Below are 20,947 nucleotides of genomic sequence, written 5' to 3'. Positions count from 1 at the left end.
CGAGCGTCACGGATGAGTCTTTTGTAGACGAAACGCGCGTCTGGCGTATATACAAAATTTAGTCCTGCGTATCTATGATGAGTTTATTTACAACCTCTGGGTCGATGCCACTGCTGGTGGAGATTTATTTCCCGAGGGTATCACCAGCCCAGTAGTCAGCACTTTTTTGTGCTGACATGAATTATCATTGATATGGTTATATTTATAAATAAACTGTTCACAAAATTTAGAATTTTTGAAATACTAAGGCTTTTTTACCTCAGGCATAGATTACCTTAGCTGGATTTGGCAAAACTTTTAGGAATTTTGGTCCTCAATGCTCTTCAATTTCGTACTTTATTTGGCCTTTTTAACTTTTTTGGATTCGAGCGTCACTGATTAGTCTTTTGTAGACGAAACGCGCGTCTGGTGTATATACAAAATTTAGTCCTGGGTATCTATGATGAGTTTATATACTATTATTACGTTTTTTGTGAGCAGCAAGCATTTAAAATCGGTGTCTTGCCATTTATCCAACTTTTTAAAATAAAGTATTCTCATTTAGCCAACTTTTTATTTTTGTTAATTATTGTGTTGTTTGTTTAGTAATAATAAGGTGTCTTTCTAAAATTTGACAGTAAATTTGTTCCTGTATGTTTTTATATTATTGCAAAACTTGGTGTTTAGGTGTAAGTCCCACCAAAACAAAGGTTCTGATATTCAACAAAGCAGGCAGACACATTTGTAAAAAATTTACTTATGAAAATATGTTGATTGATAATGTTAATAATTATGAATATCTTGGTTTGTACTTTATTGCATCAGGGTCATTTGCATATGCTCAGAATGAACTGTATAAAAAGTCTAAACTAAAAGTTTAAACAAAGCTATGGTAATATACCACTGTGAACTATTTAAAAAAAAAATTAGAAAATCGTCACTTTTGAAAAAAAAACTTGGTATGGCTTTATGAAGTCAATTCTTGAAATTATCCCCGACATCAATCATATGTATTTACCATTACCAAAATCAATACCTTCAAAGCTATATAATATGGAAAAAAAATCATATTTTACAGACTTGTGGAACACTGAATTGGTAAAGTATTCAGATGGTAAACTTAGAACTTTAATGTTACATTTAAATCAGTTTTTGGAAGAGAAAATATCTTTCCGTTATAGGGAATTTTGCACAGAGACGAAGCTTAACAAAGCTCAGAACTTCATAAAAGTGAAACTGATATTTTTCTATCAAACTACATTTTAATCAACGATTAAAAACTTAAAAATACTTTCTAATAATTTACATTACAATAACTAAATGTCAGTGGCTCATTTTAACATGCTATGCTAAATAAATACTACAGAAAATTTAATCTGGGTATAATTTTCAGTCTTATTTTTCACCTGTCATTCAACCCAAACTCTAATTTAAAAAGCCTTTGTTCTTGATTACCTTTGATCTCATCTATCCAATTTTTTTTTACCTGTACTTCCAAGGATTTGTATAGTTCTTACTTACTATACAAATCCTTGGTACTACCTACAATTTTAAAAAGTTGGATAAATGAGAATGAACCTAAAAATCTCTGTGAATTGAAAACACACAAGTATTTTTATACACGACCGTTTCAAATTTTAAAATTTAATTAATTTATCTTACCATCCGTTTTATGGTTATATTACAATACAAAACAAAAATAGCAATTATTTATAAAACCTTACTAAAACGAAAGGAAATTATAATTAACGTAGATATATAATTATTATTGATATTGCTTATCAACATTTTTTTTTGTATGATGCAAGGATTTATTTAGATTTAATTAGTATGCATGTTTCATTTACAAATGAATATTTATAAGTACTTAAGCAGAGTTCCTTGTCATATAAATACTTATTTCTTCATTGCAACTCTGAAAATATTCTGGCTTCAATTTAATATTAAGTTTCTACAGAAACATAGATACTGTATATATTTTGTAAATATATTTTGTAAATATATTTTGTAAATATTTCTTTGATTTCTAATGAATAGATTAAATTAAATACTTTTGATAATAATATTATAATTAACTTTCTGTTTTCCGATCAAACATACACATTTAAACCAGCCGAATGTTTTCTCCTTAGTCTATGATGAAAATACACACATTGTTAAATTTTCAGAACTATAACTTTTGAAGGATTTTTCCAACTAAATAATTTTCTTTGTAGTGGGTTCTGTTTGAATGTAAGCTCTGACGAGAACTCATACTATCAAGAAGTATCATGTGGTTTTTATTAACCCTAAACAGATATCAAACGTGTGTACATTTCTCGAACATTTTCTGGTGTATCATCGTCCATTATGTCTGAAGTGATAATTCAACTGCAATAATTCACCATTTCCTTGAATCGATCTAAAAATCCGGTCTCCCCTACGTGTAACCATGTAGCAAGTCAGTAAGTATCTTCAACAACGGAGAATATATATTTTCCCAACAAACTTAACAACAATCTGGAGTCCGCCCGAACGGTTGATTAGATTGTCCTTTGTTACAAAGATGTTGATTGGTAGACAGAAGTTAAAGACTTACGGTATGGAATTGAAAATCAACGCGTTGGTTTTTCATACCGTATGAATTACGAACCAACGAGTTGAAAGTGAAAACCAACGCGTTGAAAGTGAAACCAATGCGTTGAAAGTAAAAACCAACGCGTTGATATTAAAAATCAACGCGTTGAAAGTAAAAATCAACGCGTTGATAATAAAAATCAACGCGTTGAAAGTAAAAACCAACGCGTTGAAAATTTCATACGGTATGTTCATACCGCCAATGACACGAACGGACACTCATACGCGTATGGCGTATTAAATTGAAAACCTGGTACCATTTGTTATTATTCGTGTGTTTCTCTGTGCTATATGTTTTCCAATTTATTTGTATTGTAGTCCTGTCATGTAATGTTGTCATTCTAATGTTATATCTAACATTACAATAAAAACGGGAGGTTTGGCATGCCACAAAACCAGGTTCAACCCACCATTTTTTTATTAACATGTCCTGTACCAAGTCAGTAATATGGTCATTGTTATATTATAGTTCGTTTCTGTGTGTGTTACATTTTAATGTTGTGTTCCTGTTGTGTCGTAGTTCTCCTCTTATATTTGATGTGTTTCCCTCACGGTTGATTCAAGTTTTAGATATGTTCCCTATGGTCATGATATTACAGGAGACCTCAACATCGTCGAAGACCGTGAGGTCATAACGGTATTTTTCCCTGTAGTTCAGTCCATATCGTAAACTTGGGTATATATGATGGCTTGTCTCGAACCTGAGACATTTTCACATATGTGGATTTGTGTTTTTCTCAATCGATTTATGAATTTCGAACAGCGGTATATTACTGTTGCCTTTATTTGAAACTTTGTAATTTAGTAGACTTCAGTAGTTTACCAATGTTCAAATCACAGATATTCTATTATGAAAACAAAAACTGAGGGAATCGCAAGTATTCCAAAAGGATTGAAACAGGATGTGTCATTTATGCTTTTAGTTTATAAAACTTTTGACTTTAAGTTTCAAATGTTAAATAATCAAATCATAGATACCAGGATAGTATTTTTGATCGTCAGACGCTTGTTTCGTCTACAAAAGACTAACCAGTGACGCTTGAATCAGCCAAATTTAAAAAGGCCAGAAAAGTGAAGAGAACTGATGACCATATATATCAAAACGGTATTGCCAAATGGTTCAATACCCTTAATTGATTTGCTATTGGCGGTAATGGTAACTTTTTTTTCCCTGTAGCTCAGTCCATATCGTAAACTTGGGTATATATGATGGCTTGTCTCGAAGCTGAGACATTTTCACATATGTGGTTAAATTTTCGAAGCAAAATGTGTGATTAATTTTCCCGTAAATTAGCAAACCCCGAAAATTTTACACATTTATCCTATAATCCTCTACTTTCAAAAACAACACAAATGGTTAAAGTCGTTCACTTATTATAGATAGAAACATGTCCAATATCACTACATAGAAATTTTTTGTTTACACATAACTTTTGAGTTCCTCATTTTAAGGCGCATTAGGGATGTTGACCCAAATACAGCTATCATAACACAGAATTGTTGACCACTGGGCTGATGATGTCTTCGTGGAAGAAAATTCAAAAGCAGTAGCATTAAATTTGTCATAGTTACCAGGACAAAAAAAATATTGTATGCCAAAATGGCATTTCGTTTACAAAATACTTATTAGTGTCGCTCGAATTTAAAAATGCTAAACAAAGTACGAATTCGAGTTTAATAGAATTGACGACCTAATATTGCTTAAAGTTTTTGCCAAATACAGCTAAAGAAATCTATTCCTTTGGTAGAAAATCCTCAGTTTCTCGGAAAACATCTAAAGCTTTGTAAACAGTTAATAATACTATTTCCTAGTATTGATAAACCTGAAAATCATAAACGACATTTCCTAAATTAAGATATATAAATAGAGGTATTTTATTAACTTGTCTGGCATATTCAATGACTCTTCCGTTTATAGCTTAATACGAGTCCATATTTTGATAATATAGAACAACCCATAATTTCGTATTCTTATAAAAAAAAACGAGCAGAAAATTGATTTTTAATTATACGTCAATTACAGCAGACGTCAATATAGAAAATAATGTTCCTTCCACTTGAGACTGCGAAACATCTAGTTTTAGATATGTTCCCTATGGTCATGATATTACAGGAGACCTCAACATCGTCGAAGACCGTGAGGTCATAACTTTTCTAAAGAAAGGACCGAAATACCGTCCTCCATCTATGATAGATTGAAAACAAGGTCGTCAGGTCATTAAAGACGCTCTGTCTGCCTACTGTAAAAATTGGAGCAAACGTGAAAAATCTGATAAAAAATCTTTAGACAGTTATTTGAATAAAATTATGAATACTGTTAATATTCGAGTATCTTATTTAGAAAACAGTTCTGAAATTAATAAAAGGAATCATGATATTCCCATTTCTAGAATAAAGAATAAAAGGTACTCGCAGAGCGGTTTGTGTTCGTACCGGCAGACAATAATGTAGTGGTGGTGTGACGCATATACTACACGGACGTTCTTCAAAACGAAATTATCAATTCCTCTACATTCAGGTCCGTGCGCACCACAGAGAGTCAAATCGTTAACAAGCAAACCACTACCACTACCCAGCTTAAAGCTTCTTCCGAACATTTGAAAGCCCCTACCATGTACTGGTTACCGAAATTACACAAAAAAACATTTGAATTCCATTTCATCTCCGCATGAAGTAAGTGTTCTAATACTAATCTATCAGTGCTTCTAACTACCTCCCTTACTACTATCAAAAAAACTGGTTATTAACTTTTGTAATAAAGCTTATGAAAATAATGGTATTAATTATTTTTGGAGTGTTAAAAATTCTTTAGAGGTTTTAGATAAAATACATGCTTTTGATGGTCCTTATAATTCTGTTGACAGTTATGATTTTTCTACTCTGTACACTACACTTCCACACAATCTTATAAAGAAAAACTTTTTGTATTTGATAAAATGGCCTATCGAAAAATCTCATTGTAATTTTATTTGCTGTAACTCGTTTAAAGCCTTTTTCTGTAACGAAAAAGAAAACTATGCTAGATATACTTACTGGAAATGTGAGGATATGATTGAAGCTTTAAATTTTCTGCTAGATAACATTTATGTACGTTTCGGCGATAAAGTGTATCGTCAGGTAGTAGGTATTCCTATGGGCACTAACTGTGCCCCTTTAAAAGCAGATTTATTTCTAGATTGCTATGAATCTCAGTTTATGACTACACTCAGTAAAGACCCATCATTGTTATATTTGGTTGATACATTCAAAAAGACCTACCGTTATCTGGATGATATTTTGTCGTTGAATAATCCAGAGATCTCTAAATATACTTCCCAGATTTAGACATTTCAATTTCTAACGGGAAACTACATACTAAAATTAACGACAAAAGAGACGATTTTTCATTTCCTATTGTTAATTTTCCTTTTTTAGACGGCGATGTGCCTTCAGTTCCATCATACGGTGTTTATATATCCCAACTCGTTCGGTATGCCCGTGTGTGTTCTGATGTCATAGATTTTAACGAAAGTAATCAATGCATCACTGGGAAATTATTGTGTCAGGGATTTCGATACCATAAATTACTTGAAACTAATACTAAATTCTTTCATAGATACAAAGATTTGATTAGTAAATTTGGCTGTACCTGTAGAAAACTTACTAAAAATGGTATTTCTGAATTCACATCCTAAATTTTACGATAATATTGTACTAAAAGCGAGGAAATCACTATGTGATCCATGTAAACTCATCGAACCTTTAAACAAACTTAAAAATAAGGGTTATCGTACCAATATTGTAATTAGATCTCTAAATATAGTTTACATTGGCACTAATATCGATTTTGTCATTAGCAATTAAAACATAACTAAATTGTATCTTCTTTTAAGCGGGATGTAAAGAGACACAAACACGTTAATTTTTACCTCTAAAGAAGTCGCTCCTCACTATCCTACTACCTGTCGATACATTTAGTTTTGGCATTGCAAAAGTCATGTCTTCTGTGACTGTTCATGACGTTAAAATACTAAATCCCTGGGATGTGTTTTAGTTGATTTTATTCTCTGATTAATGATTTTTTTATTATTGTTTTTGGCTTTTAACTAGCTGTTAGTAACTGTGAGTACTCTCAAATTGTATTTTCTTGTTACGTCGACCGGTTGATACTTTTAATAATGTTTTTTTTTTGTTATTGTATATTAATATGGATCTTGAGCTTTGATTATTTGGAATATCTACTTATTTTCACTTCTGTGTACTACATTTGTATGAACGTCAATATAATTCTCCTTAAATCTGCACAGGGAAGTTTTAGCTAGCTCTAATTGTAGTTTGTTGATATTCACCCCAATTTGTATCTAGTGTTAAATTGTGTATATGACATAACTTTCTTGGTATTCCTAATTATTGGAAGAATTTTATACACATAAGTAGTATACCTAAAACGACACCGTTATTTTTCATTTACCTGTAGATATTATAAAAACCGTTTTCTTTTCAAAGGTAATTAATTTCGAAGGGTTAAATATTTCGCGGTGGTGTTTTGCCATGGTTTTGTTTGGACTTTTTTGTTTGCTTTTTGGCCTTGAATGTTTGTCCCTAATATTTTATTAACTGTGCATTTGCATTCAGGTATCCCAGGTCAAATTTATTCGTTCATAGTGTGTTAATTTACGTGCTTTTTTTTAGTTAAGCCTTCCAATTGATATTTTATCGTGTGGTTTTCTATGTTGTGATGTTCTGATATTGTTTTAGAAAGAGTGAGAAGGTTTGGTACCATTAAATCGTGTAATCCCGCTGCAAATGTTTGCACCTGTCCTAATTCAGGAATCTGATGTACAGTAGTTGTCGTTTGTTAATATGTAATTTATATGTGTTTCTCGTTTCTCGTTTTTTATATAGATTAGACCGTTAGTTTTCCCGTTTAAATGGTTTTACACTAGTAATTTTGGGGCCCTTGATAGCTTTTTGTTCGGTGCGAGCCAAGGCTCCGTGTTGAAGGCCGTACATTGACCTATAACGGTTTACTTTTATATAAATTGTTATTTGGATGGAGAGTTGTCTCATTGGCACTCACATCACATCTTTCCTATATCTAGCAAATAAATAAATGTCATATGAATAGTAATTCATGTCAACACAGAAGTGTTGGCTACAGGGCTGGTGATACTCTTGGAGAAAAAACTCAACCAGCAGTGGCATCGACCCAGCAAAATGGCGATCTGTTTTTCTCTCAATCAATTTGACTTTTGAACAGCAATATAATACTATTGTCTCCCTTAAACAGCTATAAACTTTAAACACGAGTTCACTGAGTAACAAAAAAAAATGAAATTAATCATGGCATCAAAATAAGTATAAATTCTAAGTGATTAACTGTAAGCGATTGTGTCACCTCAAAATTATATTATATCCTATACATAAGCGGATTAACACCTAAATCCGGGAATCAAAATACACATTGAATTTATGGATCATTCAGTGATTATTTCAAATATGATACATGTTATAGAGAAAATCTCATAAATTTAAGGGATCAAGTATAGAATGCGTAATAATACTTTCATTGGCAGTATAATACTTAATGAGTTTGAATAAATTAGTTTAAAAGCAGGTTTACAAGATGATTGCAGATGGGTAGTGAAAGACTAAAGATTTTGGAATGCTAATTGGACAGCATATTAAAAGAATGAGGGTTTTTCTAGCTGTAATTGAAATAAAGCTGTCGAGTGATTCTGCTTTAATTTAAAAAAAAGTTTGTCAGGTAGTCAAGTTAAAACAGGTCGATAAGTTGATTGGTCGACAGGTTAATGACCTACGAATATAAAGGTATGGTTATAGGTAATGGTTAGCATTACTTTCATGTGACAGGGTTAGGGTTTACATTAAAGTATTTTATAGGGCTAGGGCTAGCTTGTATTGGGTTTTGGATTATGGTTAGAGTCATGGGTTGGGTAAGCGTAATCGATTGTAGGTTACAGTTTTTTTTTATTTGACTTTATATTCTATCAAGTGTCTTGTTCAGATCTTGTCTGAAGCTGCCTTAAAACCAACCAGATGTCCGCTGTATTTCCAGCTTTCGAAACGCAGGACTTACAATGGTTGACATACTACTGATCGCTCTTAATATATCATACTAAAGGTAATCAGGTCTGATTAAAACCAGGACCCACTATCAACTTGTGTCTGTAGGTACCTACCTGACAATTTGTCAGACACTACAAACGTAAGTTGATAGTGGGGTCTGGTTTTGAACAGAATGAAGGTAATCAATGAGATGCTGACTTTGTTTTGATTTCAATCATGTCTAATCAAGTGTGAGATTAACATTATACTTCCTATGGTTATTAATTTTAATCCTTTGTCAGTTGTTTCACCTGTAATTAGGGAGATAATCCAAACAAAAAGATATATTCATGCATGTAATTGTAAATTTGAAATTACCATCTATCAGCTTAACAAATTATTTTCCTTTTTTTTTTTTTAGAAAAAAATCCCAACTTTGTAATTACCTATATTCAAGTATAGTCAGTATTGAAGAAAAGTGAAGAAGTCAGTATGAAAGCGAAACATTTGTAAAATAATGAGCAAATAACTTTCACTATAAATAAGTAATTGATGCATTGATTTATGTCATACGAAGAACATGCTCACCGCTCACTCTGTTGAAAACCAAACTTTTAAGAATTTTAAAACATTTTGGATGATCGGTTAGAGCTTCAATCTAAAAATCAATTGACAATATAGTATTTGGAATGTTATATTTGTACTGTAGTCCTGTCATGTAATGTTATCATTTTGGTGTTATATTTAACAATGCCATTGTAAGCTTGGGGTTTGGCTAGACGCAAAACCAGGTTAAACCCCCCATTAATTATCAAAATGTCCTGTACAAAGACAGGAAAATGGCAGTTGTTATCTTAAAGCTCGTTTCTGTGTGTGTTATATTGTTCTTTTGTATTTGTTGCACTTTAGTGTATCTGTTGTTTTCTTCTTTGGTTGATGCGTTTACCTCAGTTTTAGTTCGTAACCCGGATTAGTTTTCTCTCAATCGATTTATGACTTTCGAACAGTGGTATACTACTATTGCCTTTATTTTGAACGGTGTTTTTGTAAAGTTCTAAATTTAAAGTATAAATGTGTAGAGCAACATAATCAGGGCTTTCCACATTTCGTGATTGGTTTTTGTTCTGCTTTTTATCTATTTCTTCTTTCGCAATTTTTGTTTTTTTGTGCATTGTATGATGCTTTCGCCAAAAATCATCGAGATATTATTCATATGAAATTAAATAGCTATTGCTATTTTGATAATCCCCATGCAAAGCCGAACGCTTTTTATTTCAAGATTTGTCTCACAAGCAGTTTTTCTTGTTATCAGATCTCCTACGCAGTTTTAAGAGATCATTATATCCTCGAGAATTTTTAACTGATTTTGACCGAAGCTATCGAGTTAATTTTAAAAAGTTATCTACCCTCAACATTCTATTTTGTCTGTATGTGTTTTACCCATACACCGTAAGCCTTTTAGCATGTTTAAGGCCAATGTTCTTTTCTTTAAGGTTATTTTAAGACTCAACTTACAAAATAATATCAAGCTCAAAGGTCAATGTCATGTTCTCAATTTTGACTTTCTTGATTTCTTTTAACACTCTCAAGAAAGAACTCAAGCAAAATGTTTGCTTTATGGCGATAAAGATATCAAACATTAAGTCAGCTATCAAATGTATGACAGGTGGGTCCCAAAGGGATATTCGAAGCAGGATCACATTAAGTAAACTAGAGACGACATATAAAAATACCAAATGATAAGCAGGACCACGTCAAGTAGAAATGATGCAATGCGTATTATATCAAAAAGGGATATTTAAAACAAGACGATCTGCAGAAGCAGGGCGGCGGAAGATGCCATAGGGATATTCAGGCTAACGAGTCTATGACAAACTGACCCTATTGAAAACAAAATTGTAAGGGTTCTGCGGAACCCAGTGTGTCGCCTACTTTTGCTGTTAATCGCAGGCTCAACAAAGTTTATGGAAAAAAATCAATAAAAATATTCCTCTCGATACCTTTTGACTGGAAGAAGCTGCTGTCAAAGTTTGGTAAAAATCCAGGATAGTTTATAATCTAATTTCTAATAAACGTTTCAAAACCTTTAATTGCAGACTGTATATAATATTAACTGGAAGATAAACTAAGTCCATTTTTAGGTAAAATACGAATAAACTGGTAATTTTTTTAACAAAATTTACTTCTAGATACTAGCTTTTGACCATAAACAAGTTTCAGTCCAAGTTCGGTACAAATCCAGGGTAGTATAAAAAAAGTTATTAGTTTTGTTTTTAACTTTCACCAGAGTTTTTTTCTGAATACTATCTTATGATCATGAACAAGCTTCTGTCCAAGTTTGGTACAAATCCAGGATAGTGCAAGAAATTATTCAAATTTTAATAACTTTAACTAGAGTGAATGCAGAAAACTAAGTCCATTTATAATTAAAATACGTGAAAATTGGACTTTTTTCAAAATTTACTTCTGGATACTTTCTTATGATCATAAACAAGCTTCTGTCGTAGTTTGGTACAAATCAAGGATAGTTAAGAAAGTTATTAAAATTTGAAAACTACAGAGTGAAGATGTGTGGAAGCCACCGATAACGGAATGTAGGATCTGTCTTACGTGCTTTTTCGACGACTCAACAAAAACGAAAAACAACCAATACAAACAACAGTATACAAAACGCAACGTAGATAAATATTGAATGAGCGACACGAAGATCTGCTCAAGAATGATCAATTACTAGTATGATTAGCTAGAATCTGCTGCATAAGGTAGAAACTGTTTAGAAGTTATAAGGGTGATCATAAATTCTATCATTTTTTTATAGAGTACATTCATGTGAAAATATTATTTGCCAAGCTATAACGACATATTTGAAACATAACATCGTGAATATAATAGCCATCCATGACCATATCAATGTTAATGTCAAATCAGAAGTTCGGACTACTGGACTGATGATACCTTCGGAATAGAAACCTCCACCAGAAGAAAGATCGACCCAATTGTTGTAAATCCACCAGCATGCAATTCAACATGTATAATTGAAGACCAAAACACATCGAAAGCCAAAAATGATGTACAGCATCCCTCAAAACATACCCAGTATCAAAAAAGATCTCCATGTTACAGACGGATTACCTGCTACTGCTTCCTTATTGGTAGTTTAGTACTGTTTGTCATGTAACAGTTCTGGCAGGACATGACATTTTTCCTTCTCTACAAGTATTTTTAGCATATACCCAGCCTAAACATAACGTATCTGTTTCACATGCATTTTCTCACAATAATGTCTTATACTTCAGGAAATGACATAATATTGGTCTGAAGGACAATATCTGGTAATATCATTGAGTGATGGGATTTTCTGACTACCTTCTCGCCATCATATCATATTGTGTGCTTATTTTGAAAACTAATCCTATCCTACCCATGGGTTTCTACAGGTATATGAAGATTTTCTTCTCATTCACTGAATACATTTTATGAATTGTGTTGAAACATGTAGATTGGTACTTCTCAATTTGAAATCCACACTCATACTATTCTAGCTTAAAATTCACAAAAATATGTCTCAACAACTACTGAATGAAAGGGAAGATAATTCAGTGTAGAACGACATAACTTTTATTTTCATGTAAGCAACCAGTTTATAAGGTAGTACAGGTTTTGAGTTAATCTAATTCTAACAGTCAGTCAATCAAAATTTATACCCTCACAGCTCTTTGACTTCCATGATATAGTTAATGGTACCTATATTATTTCATAACATATGTTGTATTTTCAGTTACAGAAGCCATGTCAGTTGTTCTTTTGGGAAAAATCACTAACATACTAAACCATCGGTTCTTGGTTAATAGTTCTCATTTGCAATCATATCACATCTTATATTAAGGGTAAAATGGGCAAAGTTTGGTAAAAAAAATGCACAATTATTTCAGACAATATCATTTGATAGACAACAGGTTATAGAAAAGGAATGTTTTCAGAATATTCTTTAAAGTCTGAAACAGTACAGCCTTTATAATATGGGCTTCAAACAAACCTCTTGGACAAGTAATAGAATTAAAAATCAACTAAAAATCTCCTTTATTTTTTGGAAAAATTGTATAAAAACAAAAATTCAAAATCTTATGTTACAATTTAAACTACAACTAGCTAAAAATCACAGTTACTAGTCTCTTAATACTTTTGTCAGTATTTCACATATATTTTAAGCTTCAGAATGCGTATATCCCTGCATGTGTATGAATATAAAACTTCATAGTTTGTTAGAAAATGTAAATGTTACTACCACCTAGTTTCTTAATCCGAAACAGTTATTATCAACAACATAACAAGAATGTGTCCATAGTGCGGATGCCACCCTTGCACATACATTTTCTACATTTAGTGGAACCTAAAATTGGGGGGGGGGGGGTCAAAACTCTAATTAGGCATTTAAATTGGAAGATTTTATCATAAGGAACATGTGTACCAAGTCTCAAATTGATTGGACCTCAACTTCATCAAAAACAACCTTGACCAAAAACTTTTAATCAATTTTTTTTTAACCTGAATCGGGACAGACACACAAATTGACCAACAAACAGGCATACAAGACTGAAAAACAGGCTCATAAATAGGACCTAAAACAATTTTTTTCAACAAATTTATTCAATTTTATGAGTGGGACGGTTTTTAGTCATACTAATAGTAAACAAAAGGCTCCTGGAACACCTGATAAAAAAATACACAACACCTTCAAAATAAGTCAAATATTGTCATTAAAGGGCAATAACTCAGAAGAAAATCATCCAATGAATTTGGTCTTTATATAGGCAGTTTTGTAGATTTAATTTTGTTGATCACTTGTTTTACATGTAATTCTACTAAACCAGATAAGCATCACAAAGGGCATTTTACATATCTGTGTAAAGAAAAACTTCTGTGAAACTAGAGGCTCTAAAGAGCCTGTATCGCTCACCTTGGTCTATGTGAATATTAAACAATGGACACAGATGGATTCATGACAAAATTGTGTTTTGGTGATGGTGATGTGTTTGTAGATCTTACTTTACTAAACATTCTTGCTGCTTACAATTATCTCTATCTATAACAGTACTTTCTGTGGAAAATGTTATTGAAAATCTTCAAATTTTAAGAAAATTGTTAAAAATTGATTATGAAGGGCAATAACTCCTTAGGGGGTCAATTGACTATTTTGGTCATACTGACTTATTTTTAGTTCTTACTTTGCTGTACATTATTGCTGTTTACAGTTTATCTCTATCTATAATAATATTCAAGATAATAACAAAAAAAACAACAAAATTTCCTCAAAATTACCAATTCAGGGGCAGCAACCTAACAACCGATTATCCAATTCATCTGAAAATTCCAGGGCAGATAGATCGTGACCTGATCAACAATTTTACCTCCTGTCAGATTTGCTCTTAATGCTTTGGTTTTTGAGTTATAAGCCAATAACTGCATTTTACCCCCATGTTCTATTTTTAGCCATGGCGGCCATCTTGGTTTGTTGGCCGAGTTACCGGACACATTTTTTTAACTAGATACCCCAATGATGATTATGGCTAAGTTTGGTTAAATTTGGCTCAGTAGTTTCAGAGGAGAAGATTTTTCTAAAAGATTACTAAGATTTACGAAAAATGGTTAAAAATTGACTATAAAGGGCAATAACTCCTAAAGTGGTCAACTGACCATTTTGGTCATGTTGACTTATTAGTAGATCTTACTTTGCTGAACATTATTGCTGTTTACAGTTTATCTCTATCTATAATAATATTCAAGATAATAACCAAAAACAGCAAAATTTCCTTAAAATTACCATTTCAGGGGCAGCAACCCAACAACGGAATGTCCGATTCATCTGAAAATTTCAGGGCAGATAGATCTTGACCTGATGAATAACTTAACCCCCATGTCAGATTTGCTCTAAATGCTTTGGTTTTTGAGTTATAAGCCAAAAACTGCATTTTACCCCTATGTTCTATTTTTAGCCAGGGTGGCCATCTTGGTTGGTTGGGCGGGTCACCGGACACATTTTTTAAACTAGATACCCCAATGATGATTATGGCCAAGTTTGGTTAAATTTAGCCCAGTAGTTTCAGAGGAGAAGATTTTTCTAAAAGATTACTAAGATTTACTAAAAATGGTTAAAAATTGACTATAAAGGGCAATAACTCCTAAAGTGGTCAACTGACCATTTTGGTCATGTTGACTTATTTGTAGATCTTACTTTGCTGAACATTATTGCTGTTTACAGTTTATCTCTATCTATAATAATATTCAAGATAATAACCAAAAACAGCAAAATTTCCTTAAAATTACCATTTCAGGGGCAGCAACCCAACAACGAAATGTCCGATTCATCTGAAAATTTCAGGGCAGATAGATCTTGACCTGATGAACAATATTACCCCATGTCAGATTTGCTCTAAATGCTTTGGTTTTTGAGTTATAAGCCAAAAACTGCATTTTACCCCTATGTTCTATTTTTAGCCATGGCGGCCATCTTGGTTGGTTGGCCGGGTCACCGGACACATTTTTTAAACTAGATACCCCAATGATGATTGTGGCCAAGTTTGGTTAAATTTGGCCCAGTAGTTTCAGAGAAGATTTTTGTAAAAGTTAACGCAGGACGACGACGACGGACGACGACGACGGACGCCAAGTGATGAGAAAAGCTCACTTGGCCTTTCGGCCAGGTAAGCTAAAAAACTGTTGAATTCCAAAATTTCTTACCAAGACAAAGCTTTAGAAATATGCAACAAGTGGGTTATATAACTTATTTTGGTCCAATTGAACAACTATGACTAAGCAGTTGACCAGTAAAAATAGTAAAGGCAAGCCAAATAAACATGTTATTATATAAATCTATAAGTTTGATTATAGGGAGTCTTGAGAAAATTGAACAGGCAAGTCACTTAAAGTAGTTGTTCTTGGTTAACATCAGTTTGAAAAATTCAATGATATATATAGAATACAAATAGTCAACCCTTTTTCTGTTGAAGTGATATATCCGTTTAAACTGTAACACTACTAAAGAACAAATAGCACCATATGAATATGAACTGCAGAGTAAACAATATAAAAAAAACAACAAAAATAGATGCAAATATCAAAACAAACAAATTTACAAAAAAACACACCTCTTTGTGGTAAAAATATAAAATATAATTTTTTCTAAATGTTTCATTTACAATTATTAGGAAAATGTTTTATATACAATAAATCAAAACATATGGAAATCACTCAAATGTTTTAACAAATACAAAAATACAAATAAAAAGAAATTAAACAGTAACAACAAAACAAGAGGCTACCAAAAGTAATAGAAGAACCATAGAAACCAAATAGTGCATAGTTATGCCAGATGAGGTAAAACAATTACTTAAAAAATAACATAAAAGAGGTAATAATGACTAGTTAGAAATTTGAGTTTGTCAATTCCTTCCAACTCAGAAATTTAATCCTGGTCAAGTTTATCCTGGTACTAAGATAAGTGAGGAACGGCTTATGTGGTTATGTAGTCCTGGTCAAGTTTATCCTGGTACTAAGATAAGTGATGTCTGGCTTGAGTGGTTATGTAGTCCTGGTCAAGTTTATCCTGGTACTAAGATAAGTGAGGAACGGCTCAAGTGGTTATGTAGTCCTGGTCAAGTTTATCCTGGTACTAAGATCAGTGATGTCTGGCTTGAGTGGTTATGTAGTCCTGGTCAAGTTTATCCTGGTACTAAGATAAGTGAGGAACGGCTCAAGTGGTTATGTAGTCCTGGTCAAGTTTATCCTGGTACTAAGATCAGTGATGTCTGGCTTGAGTGGTGAGACTGTTTACTACTTGTTGTTGTTGTTGATCCAGTGTCTTGGACTAATTTTTCAGAAAGTAAAACTTTAGCAATGTCAATGTCTTCATCACCTGTGGTGTCATACAAATCTACCCATATACTTCCATTAAAGGACCTGAAAAAATATTTTCTTTACAATATATACAGATACATATCATAGTTTATATCAATGACTTATCTTCTTTTGGAAATTACTGTATAATATGTTAAACAAGCCAATGGTTTGTTTTAGTAGCTTTAGAAGAGTTATAGACATTTATTTCACATCTGTTATTCACTTTTATTTTTAAACATTACTATTTGTAATAAGAGCTCTTTGAATTTATAGTCTAAACCACTATAAATCCATTTTCAGAAATAAATAAAAAAATAAATATGAATTTTTGGAAACACTAATAAAAAAACAACAGCAGAAACCATTTACATGGTCTAAGATTAAACATTTTACTGAAAAAGTACAATTATTTAATTTTCCTCATGAAAACTCAGGTATGTAATATTTTACAACATGCAAAGTCTGCACCAATGCAGTTTGAAAAATCCCTAATAATTCAACAAGCCTAGAAGACGGTCAAGAAAAGCATATTCATTGGGCAAGAGAACAATGATAGTGTGAAATATTCATCTGATTCCAGTGAAGAACATTAAGTTTACCTTGTCTTCACAAAAGCCACAAGAACTTTATTGTCAACCAATTCTTTAAATCTATACCTGTAAAAAAAACATATTCAGAGTTATCAGTAGTTCTTGCATTGTTGTTTTTTTTTTTTTTTTTTTTTTTTTTTCATTTGTTAGCAAATTATGTTAACATTAAGATTCAGATTACTAAAATAGTGTTATAAAATGTAAGCCATTACACAGCTCTGGTTTTATGACAACCGTAAATTCAGAATTTGACCTTATCTAATAATCCAGAATAGATGCATTAAACCAGTCTAAGCAGGCTTAAAAATTACTGAGATATAAGGAGATTGTTAGGTGGCCAATAGTAAGTTACATAATTAATTTAGTTTTATTTTTCTCAAATGTTATTCATTTTCTAAGTAACAGGTGTTCCAGTTCAAAACACCAAAGAGGAATGATAAAACTTACTTGGATTCTGTGGTGTACTTTGCACCAAGAGGTTCTATGTGCATAAGGAAACATTCTACAGCTTGGAAAGGTAAATGGAGGAAATCTGGTAAAATTGATCTAACACAGTTGTATCGTAGCCATTCCCGGTTTCCAAAGTCAACAAAAAATACCTGAAAATTGACAATTGAGACATGTCATTATATATTATTCATGTAATAGAAATATCAAACAATGGAGGTCAAAAAGTCATGTCTAATGATGCAGCAACAATTGTCTAGAGGTGATTTACCCACATTTTAAATATCAAAGCTCATTCCTACTGGTTAAAATTAAAATTCAACCTATTTAAAAAAACAGTAAATGCTACATAATAAATCATTATTCATGTTAATATTAATGACTTGGGAAATAAAATGATGAACTATGCTGAAATTGTATAAAGAATGACATGAAAGTGACAGGTCTGATAATAGTGTTTTATTCAACATGGAACTCTTTCACTTTTCAGAGTTATTTTGAATGCTTTTCCAGCTTTAGACTTTGAACAGCTTCAAACAGAACTCATTGTTTAGTACAGGTCTTTGAAAAATAGAAGAAGTTAAAAACAAATCCAATTAACAAGAAGGCAACATGATAAAGAATGTCGTTCTATCAAATGCAATTATCCATATAGTATGTCAATCTACTTTTGGATCATATGTCAGTTAAAATATCATTGGTTATTCTATTTAATTAGTAATACATCACATATTAGTTGAATTAATATTGTAAAAATTATATCAAAAGTCAGCTTTACAGACTTATGAATAATACAAATTATTAAACCTTCATAGAACTTATATTATGCTTATCAAATCTGACATTTTCATGCTTAAAAGTTATTCAAATTGTTATTTGGCATTGAATCTGCTTAAAATTTTTCACAAACAGTATAAACAAGAATGTGTCCATGGTACACAGATGCCCTAATCACACTATCATTTTCTATGTTCAGTAGAGTCAAAACTTGCCCCCACTTGCATATAACATGATAAAGGGGAATAAATTTAGAACAGTTAAAGTGATGCCATCAAATTTCAAACTTGTTCTGTGTTTAGTGGTAATTAGCATTGTGTTTGAGATTAATAGCATATTTGTTGAGGCAAACTTAAATTAGAGAACAGAAACCAATTTTGGAACAACTGTTTCTCCCTTCTATCCTAGGCTTGTATGTCAAACTTACTCTCAGCCTATTTTCTTCAACAATGAGAACACGTGCTCTGTACCATTTCCCATCGGATGTAAATTTGGCAGCTACTATCTCTCCAGGGGCTTTGTCCACTGTTGTGTCTTCATTATGGCTTCCTTTACTATACTCCTCCCTAACAAATGTAAACACATGTTGATTCCTATCTTAACAGCACAGTATTCATTTTATCAAAGTAAATATATATTTATTTATAGCAGTAACTGTTTAGTTTATTTCAATTAACAATAAGGATATTCAAAATTAATTTTCTGGGTCCAATATACTGCTCATGGCTTGTATTTACTGCCATACAAAAATTAAAGATATGTGTAAAAAAAAAATCCAGTGTTTAAATTTTAACTCTCCAAAACATTCAAAGTGTAATAACTCTAGTAGTATTTTCTTTAGATCCATTCATATGATACTTTGACATCTACAACTGTCAAAATATAACAAAATAAACAAGGGTAAAACTTAAAAGACTCCTCCGCTGCAGCTGGGGCATACACAAAAGTCTCATTATTTCTTCACATTCTCTTTAATGATCGATGCAGAGAAAGCAAATTTGCCTTTGTTGCCTAGCCAGTGTGACAATGATAGGATAATATCTTTTATGTTAAATCTTTATAAACTTCAATCATTCTTCCCCAGAAAAAAATACCAAAACCTGAATATTGATGAATTCTCTTGTTAAGTTATTTGACTATAACATTACATACTTATTATATGGTATGTTATTGAAAATGGTATTAAACCTCATTCAAACAAGTGGTGAACCTGCTTGTCTGAAACTCTAGCCTAAAGTGGTCATCATAATAACACATCACATAGTCATTCAAGAAAATACCTTCAACAGGCCAAAAATATATAATTTTATGATTCACACTTGGTTCCTTCTGAGGCTTCTCCCCTTAACATGCAGAAGAAGTGAGATTTTAAGATTAGTTGTCTGGGAGTACGTCATTATAATTTGTCCTAAGAGGGAGGCCTAGGGGGATAAATATGTGGTATGCTATTCAGAATGGTATTTAATATCATAACACATAAGAGAGTGTCTTAACAGGCCAAAAAATAAAAAATTTATGATTTACACTTCTGAGGCTTCTCCACTTAACATGCAACAAGAGTGAGATTTTAAATGAGTTGTTTTGGAGGCTGAACAATTTGTCTTGAGAGGGAGGGTGATAAATATATAGTGTTCAGAATGGTATTAAAACTCATTCAAACAAGTCATGAACCTGCTTGTCTGAACCTCTAGCCTAAAATGGTCACCATAATAATATATAAGAAAGCATGTCAAGATAACGGCCTGACCAGATGATTGATTGATTGTTGGTTGCTTAACGTCCAGTGGCAAATATTTCATGCATATTCAGGATGAGAACAAGTTCACAATAAATACAATAGGTAGGTCTTGTCACAATAGAGGCGATCTGGGATGATGGTTGGGGAAATTTGAAAATGAGGGTATATTGGATAGGGACAGAAATTTTGCCTTGCAACAGGCCACCTATGGACCCCTCAAAGAGTTGTTGCAAGGGTTCTTAAACTTATCAGAACCAATATCTGTGTTGTCTAGGATGACCAGGTCATTTCAGGTGATGACCTTGTACTGAATCTAGGATAATGACATAAAAATCACTTGTTTAAGTATCAGACCTCAATTTCCTTCCCAAAAATCACTTCTTTAAGTATCATTCTTTTAATAATCCCCACTTATTTCAACACCAACGAACAGTTAAATTTTTATTGCAAACAGTAGAATTTTATTACATAATCTGAAAGATGAAACCTTGAATTTCACAGGAAAAATACTCCCACTGCTGGGAAAAATCTTTTAAGAAAGTATCAGTTCATTATGTAAAGCCATATTTATAGCATTTTTTCAACTAAAATAGAATTTTCAGCTAAATGATAGCATCAAAGGCATAAACCTTGCTACTTAAAAGAAGCAAAAAGTTCTTTTTTTTTTTTAATTTTATTAATTAAAAGATATTATTTAAATCTATGTGTTTAAAATTTTGAAAAAACTACAAAATCCCAATTTGTGACAAAACCTCGAATTTGCTACTCAAACAAGTGAAACTGCGAGCTACTGCTCACTGATGATACCCCCGCCGCAAGTGGATAATATTAATTGTGTAAAAATATGCAAGTGTTT

At 32.2% G+C, this 20,947-nt stretch overlaps 2 protein-coding genes across 3 annotated transcripts in view; one reads left to right on the top strand and one right to left on the bottom strand.

Annotated features, from left to right (window-relative positions):
* LOC143069181 (jouberin-like) overlaps positions 1-20,947 on the top strand; it is a 377,039-nt gene that overhangs the window by 116,590 nt on the left and 239,502 nt on the right. The gene's annotated exons all lie outside the window — the stretch shown is intronic.
* Positions 12,707-20,947, bottom strand: part of LOC143069003 (uncharacterized) — a 67,934-nt gene continuing 59,693 nt past the window's right edge. For both annotated transcript variants that reach the window (XM_076243437.1, XM_076243445.1), the window contains exons 17-20: positions 18,781-18,919; positions 17,577-17,728; positions 17,139-17,195; positions 12,707-16,599 (exon numbers count right to left, since the gene is read on the bottom strand). In XM_076243437.1, the coding sequence (XP_076099552.1) occupies positions 16,422-16,599; positions 17,139-17,195; positions 17,577-17,728; positions 18,781-18,919 (526 nt within the window). In that variant the 3' untranslated portion in view covers positions 12,707-16,421. The remainder of the gene's footprint in view (positions 16,600-17,138; positions 17,196-17,576; positions 17,729-18,780; positions 18,920-20,947) is intronic.

The sequence above is a fragment of the Mytilus galloprovincialis genome, chromosome 1 (assembly GCF_965363235.1).
Source record: "Mytilus galloprovincialis chromosome 1, xbMytGall1.hap1.1, whole genome shotgun sequence".
In the NCBI taxonomy this organism is placed as follows: domain Eukaryota; kingdom Metazoa; phylum Mollusca; class Bivalvia; order Mytilida; family Mytilidae; genus Mytilus; species Mytilus galloprovincialis.
Note: the sequence above shows the minus strand (reverse complement) of the source record. Positions and strands in the feature narration are given on the sequence as shown.